This window comes from Bubalus bubalis, chromosome 16 (assembly GCF_019923935.1).
Source record: "Bubalus bubalis isolate 160015118507 breed Murrah chromosome 16, NDDB_SH_1, whole genome shotgun sequence".
In the NCBI taxonomy this organism is placed as follows: domain Eukaryota; kingdom Metazoa; phylum Chordata; class Mammalia; order Artiodactyla; family Bovidae; genus Bubalus; species Bubalus bubalis.
The window spans coordinates 36299710-36303419 of record NC_059172.1 but is presented as its reverse complement, the minus strand read 5'-3'; the positions used below and the strand labels follow the sequence as shown (position 1 = coordinate 36303419).

The window sequence follows — 3710 nt, the reverse complement described above, 5'->3', positions numbered from 1 at the left end:
AGTGCCAGGGTTGAAATTGTATCACAGCCGCATTTATCTAAAGACCTTATTATTTTTACTATACCAAGTTACCTGCTAGGGGATACCTGCCTGTCATTTGGCTGTGGCTTGCCTTTTACCAAAGGTGGTTGATACATGAAATACTTAGATCTTCATAACTCAATTTATGATATATAAAAGCTGTGTACTTTTTGCCACTCTGTTTTGGGATCCTAAGTATTTAGAGTAAATTAATTGGCAAAAAGACAAATAATCCAAGTTTGTGAAAACAAAAAAAAGGACACAGTGTTAATATTACTGTACTTTTTTATTGTGGTACAGTTGTTCTACAATGTTGTGTTGGCTTCTACTGTGCCTCAGTATGTATCAGCTATATATGTACATGGGCTTCCCTGATAGCTCAGTTAGTAATGAATTGACCTGCAGTGCAGGAGACCTCAGTTCAATTCCTGGGTCGGGAAGACCTGCTGCAGAAGGAATAGGCTACCCACTCCAGTATGCTGGCTTGGAGAATTTCATGGACTGTATATATACATATATCCCTTCCTCTAGAGCCTCCTTCCCACTCCCCCATGCCATGTATTTTTATTTTTTAAAGCAACTTTGTGTTATGTTTTTCCATCTCTGTATTTTAAGAATCTGTTGAAGCTTCTATTTTTTCTGTGATTGCTTTTTATAAATATTATATAATTGGAATATTTCTAATAAAATGTGAAGTCCACACCTTAATAGTGAAATTTAGTATTGTATGATCTTTAACCTATAGCTGTCATCAAATAATTTGTAAATATGTATTTCTTTGTTATGTACATTAACATATTTAACAAATATAATCTTATTTGTATAGAATTATGTTACCATTAACTTCTAAATTATGGTTGCTATACAAAAACACATAAATACATATATATATATAAAATTTTAATATGAAATTATTATCTATTGAGGTATTTTTTACTCTACCTTTGTCCTTCAAAATATCAGTTATTCCTCCAGAAAACCATATTTTTCACATGTAAGATCAGCAAATATCCTAGGTTATTGGTCAAAATAAAAAACTCTCCAGAGAAGAATTCTGAAGCACCAAGGCCAGTCTCAAGAAATGAGGACCTTCGGATGATGAAATTCAACTTCTTGAGTGAAAACCATGCTTTCTAGCTCATCCACATCCCCACGTCATGCCTGTAATGAATATATTGGGTCTCCTTTCAGGTTCTGTTCTCTGAGGGGAAAAAAAAAACTCTCCTACAAGTTTATATACATTGAATATTAAACAGGATCAGGTCAACAGGAGAATTTACACAGCAGAGTTGGTATGTTTTTTATTGAGAATTTTTCCCTGAGACTGCTTCTCTCTCCTGCAGAGAAAGTAACTAGGAATTATCTCCCTCCTTAACTCCATTAGCTGCAACATTTATTTGTTCACTAGCTGGTAAATTTTGCTTATTGCCATAAACTACTATAGTACCCAGCATTTTAGCTTCAAATGATGCAGTGATTTCAAAATGTCCCTCCTTCTTTCTCTCTAGGAATCAGACCTTGAGGAGGTCTGGAGAGGGATGTCCTCTTGCAACAACTCCATCCCTCAGCCCTTGATATTTGTCCTGGCTGGAATTCCTGGCCTGGAATCTTCCCATGGCTGGTTCTCTGTGCCTTTTTTCTTGGTGTTTGTTGTTGCTGTCATTGGCAATGCCACCATTTTATGTATCATCAGGGTGGAGAAGAGTCTTCATGAGCCCATGTTTCTCCTCTTGGCCATGCTGTCAGTTGTTGACCTGTCTCTTGTCAGTGTCACTGTGCCCCGCATGCTGGGCATCTTCTGGATGAATGCCAAGGAAATCAGCTTTAATGCCTGCCTCACACAGATGTTTTTCATCCCATCATTTTATGTCATGGAGTCTGGGGTCCTTCTGGCTATGGCTTTTGACAGATTTGTGGCTATCTGGCACCCTCTGAGATATACAACTGTCCTTAGTAACAGCCTGCTTGTGAAGATGGCACTGGCTGTCCTGGCAAGGGCAGTGGCAGTGCTGACCCCAGCACCCATCCTGGTGAAAAGACTGGAAAGCTTCCAAACTCACATCATTGCGTACTCATACTGTGCCTACATGGCTGTGGTGCAAATAGCCTGTGGAGACCTCTCTCACCACATTGTCTATGGCCTTATGGTTATTGTAGCATCTGTGGGATTTGATCTGTTTTTTATCATTCTGTCGTATGGGCTGATCCTTCATGCTGTCTTTCGGATACCCTCTTGGGAGGCACGGGGCAAAGCTTTCAGCACATGTGGCTCTCATCTTTGTGTCATTGCTCTCTTTTATTCCCCTGTTATCTTTTCTGTCTTGGCCCAGGTTTTAGGCTATCATATGGCTCCCCACCTACAGATTATCATTGACAATCTCTACTTCTTGGTGCCTCCTATGATCAACCCTTTGATTTATGGGGCTCGGACCAAGCAAATGTGGGAGTGGGTGCTACGAATCTTCCATTGTGAAGGAGATTGATGTTGTAACCTATAGAGCTGGAAATCATGTTAACATTGTAGGTAGAGATAATTTCTGTCAGAATTGGGCTTAGTAAGGAAAAGTATAAACCAAGGCAAGAGAAGGACTTGGTCAGTGTGGGAATGTAGAGGGGCATGTCCTTTCCATCAAGATGTAGTTGTTATGAAACCTTCATGACAAGCAATCCTTCCTAAATGCTTATGTGTAATAAAACAGGAGAGCATTTTGTAATTAATTTTATTGTTTATCTACTTCCATCACATAACATAAATTGGACATTTTTTTTCAAATGAGGTAAAATGAATTTAGGCATGTATCTTAAGACCTATGGATAAAAATAATTATCCAAAGTTTTTGTTGATATAATGATTTTTCTTCCACATTTATGTTTCAGATATTTCACCAACAGAATTATATATCATTGAAAATAATACTAATTGAAATAAATATGTATAAGTATCCATGACCATATCGATAAATACTGAGCTCCTTTTTTTTTTGTCTGAAGGGTTTTAATAGAGAAGTGTCATCCTTAGAGAGTTACTCAGTGTCAGAACATAGAACCAATATACAACCAAGATTGGACTTGACAGGTAAGATTTTACAAATGGAAAAAAAAAAAAAAAAAGACAGCCTTAGTTTTTTTAGTAACCTCCATTTCCATACTGTTTTTCATAGTGTTCCACCAATTTACATTCCCACCAGCAGTGTATGAGGGTTATCTTTTCTTCATATCCTCACCAACACTTATTATCTCTTGCCTTCTTGATAATAGACATTCTGATTGGTATGAGGTAGTGTCTATCATTATGGTCTTGACTCATATTCCCCATAGAATTAGTGATGCTGAACATTTTTTCATGTGCCTGTTGGCCATCTGCCATGTGGTCCAGCCATTCTAGGTATTTATCAAAGAAATATGAAAATGCTAATTAAAAGCTGCATATGCATCCCATGTTCATCACAGCATTATTTACAATAACCAAGACATGGAAGCAGCCTAAGTGTCTATCAACAGATGAATGGATAAAGATATGGTGTGTATATATATATGCATATATATGCATACACATGTACACACACACCTATAATCAAACACTTTTCAGTTAAAAAAAAAAGGTGAAATCTTTTTATTTGTGACAACATGGATGGATCTTGAAGGTATTATGCTCAGCGAAATAAGGCAAAGAAAAAAAGAAAAATACC

At 37.2% G+C, this 3710-nt stretch overlaps 1 protein-coding gene across 1 annotated transcript; it reads left to right on the top strand.

Annotated features, from left to right (window-relative positions):
• Positions 1–1426: 1426 nt before the first annotated feature.
• Positions 1427–2504, top strand: LOC123329617 (olfactory receptor 52K1-like). The gene has a single exon (XM_044928988.2). It carries the CDS (start codon positions 1560–1562, stop codon positions 2502–2504), a length of 945 nt encoding a protein of 314 aa, XP_044784923.2. The 5' UTR covers positions 1427–1559.
• Positions 2505–3710: the final 1206 nt, after the last annotated feature.

Excerpts from the sequence above, each read along its gene's own strand:
- LOC123329617 (XM_044928988.2), top strand. The coding sequence starts at position 1,560 with ATGTCCTCTTGCAACAACTCCATCCCTCAGCCCTTGATATTTGTCCTG.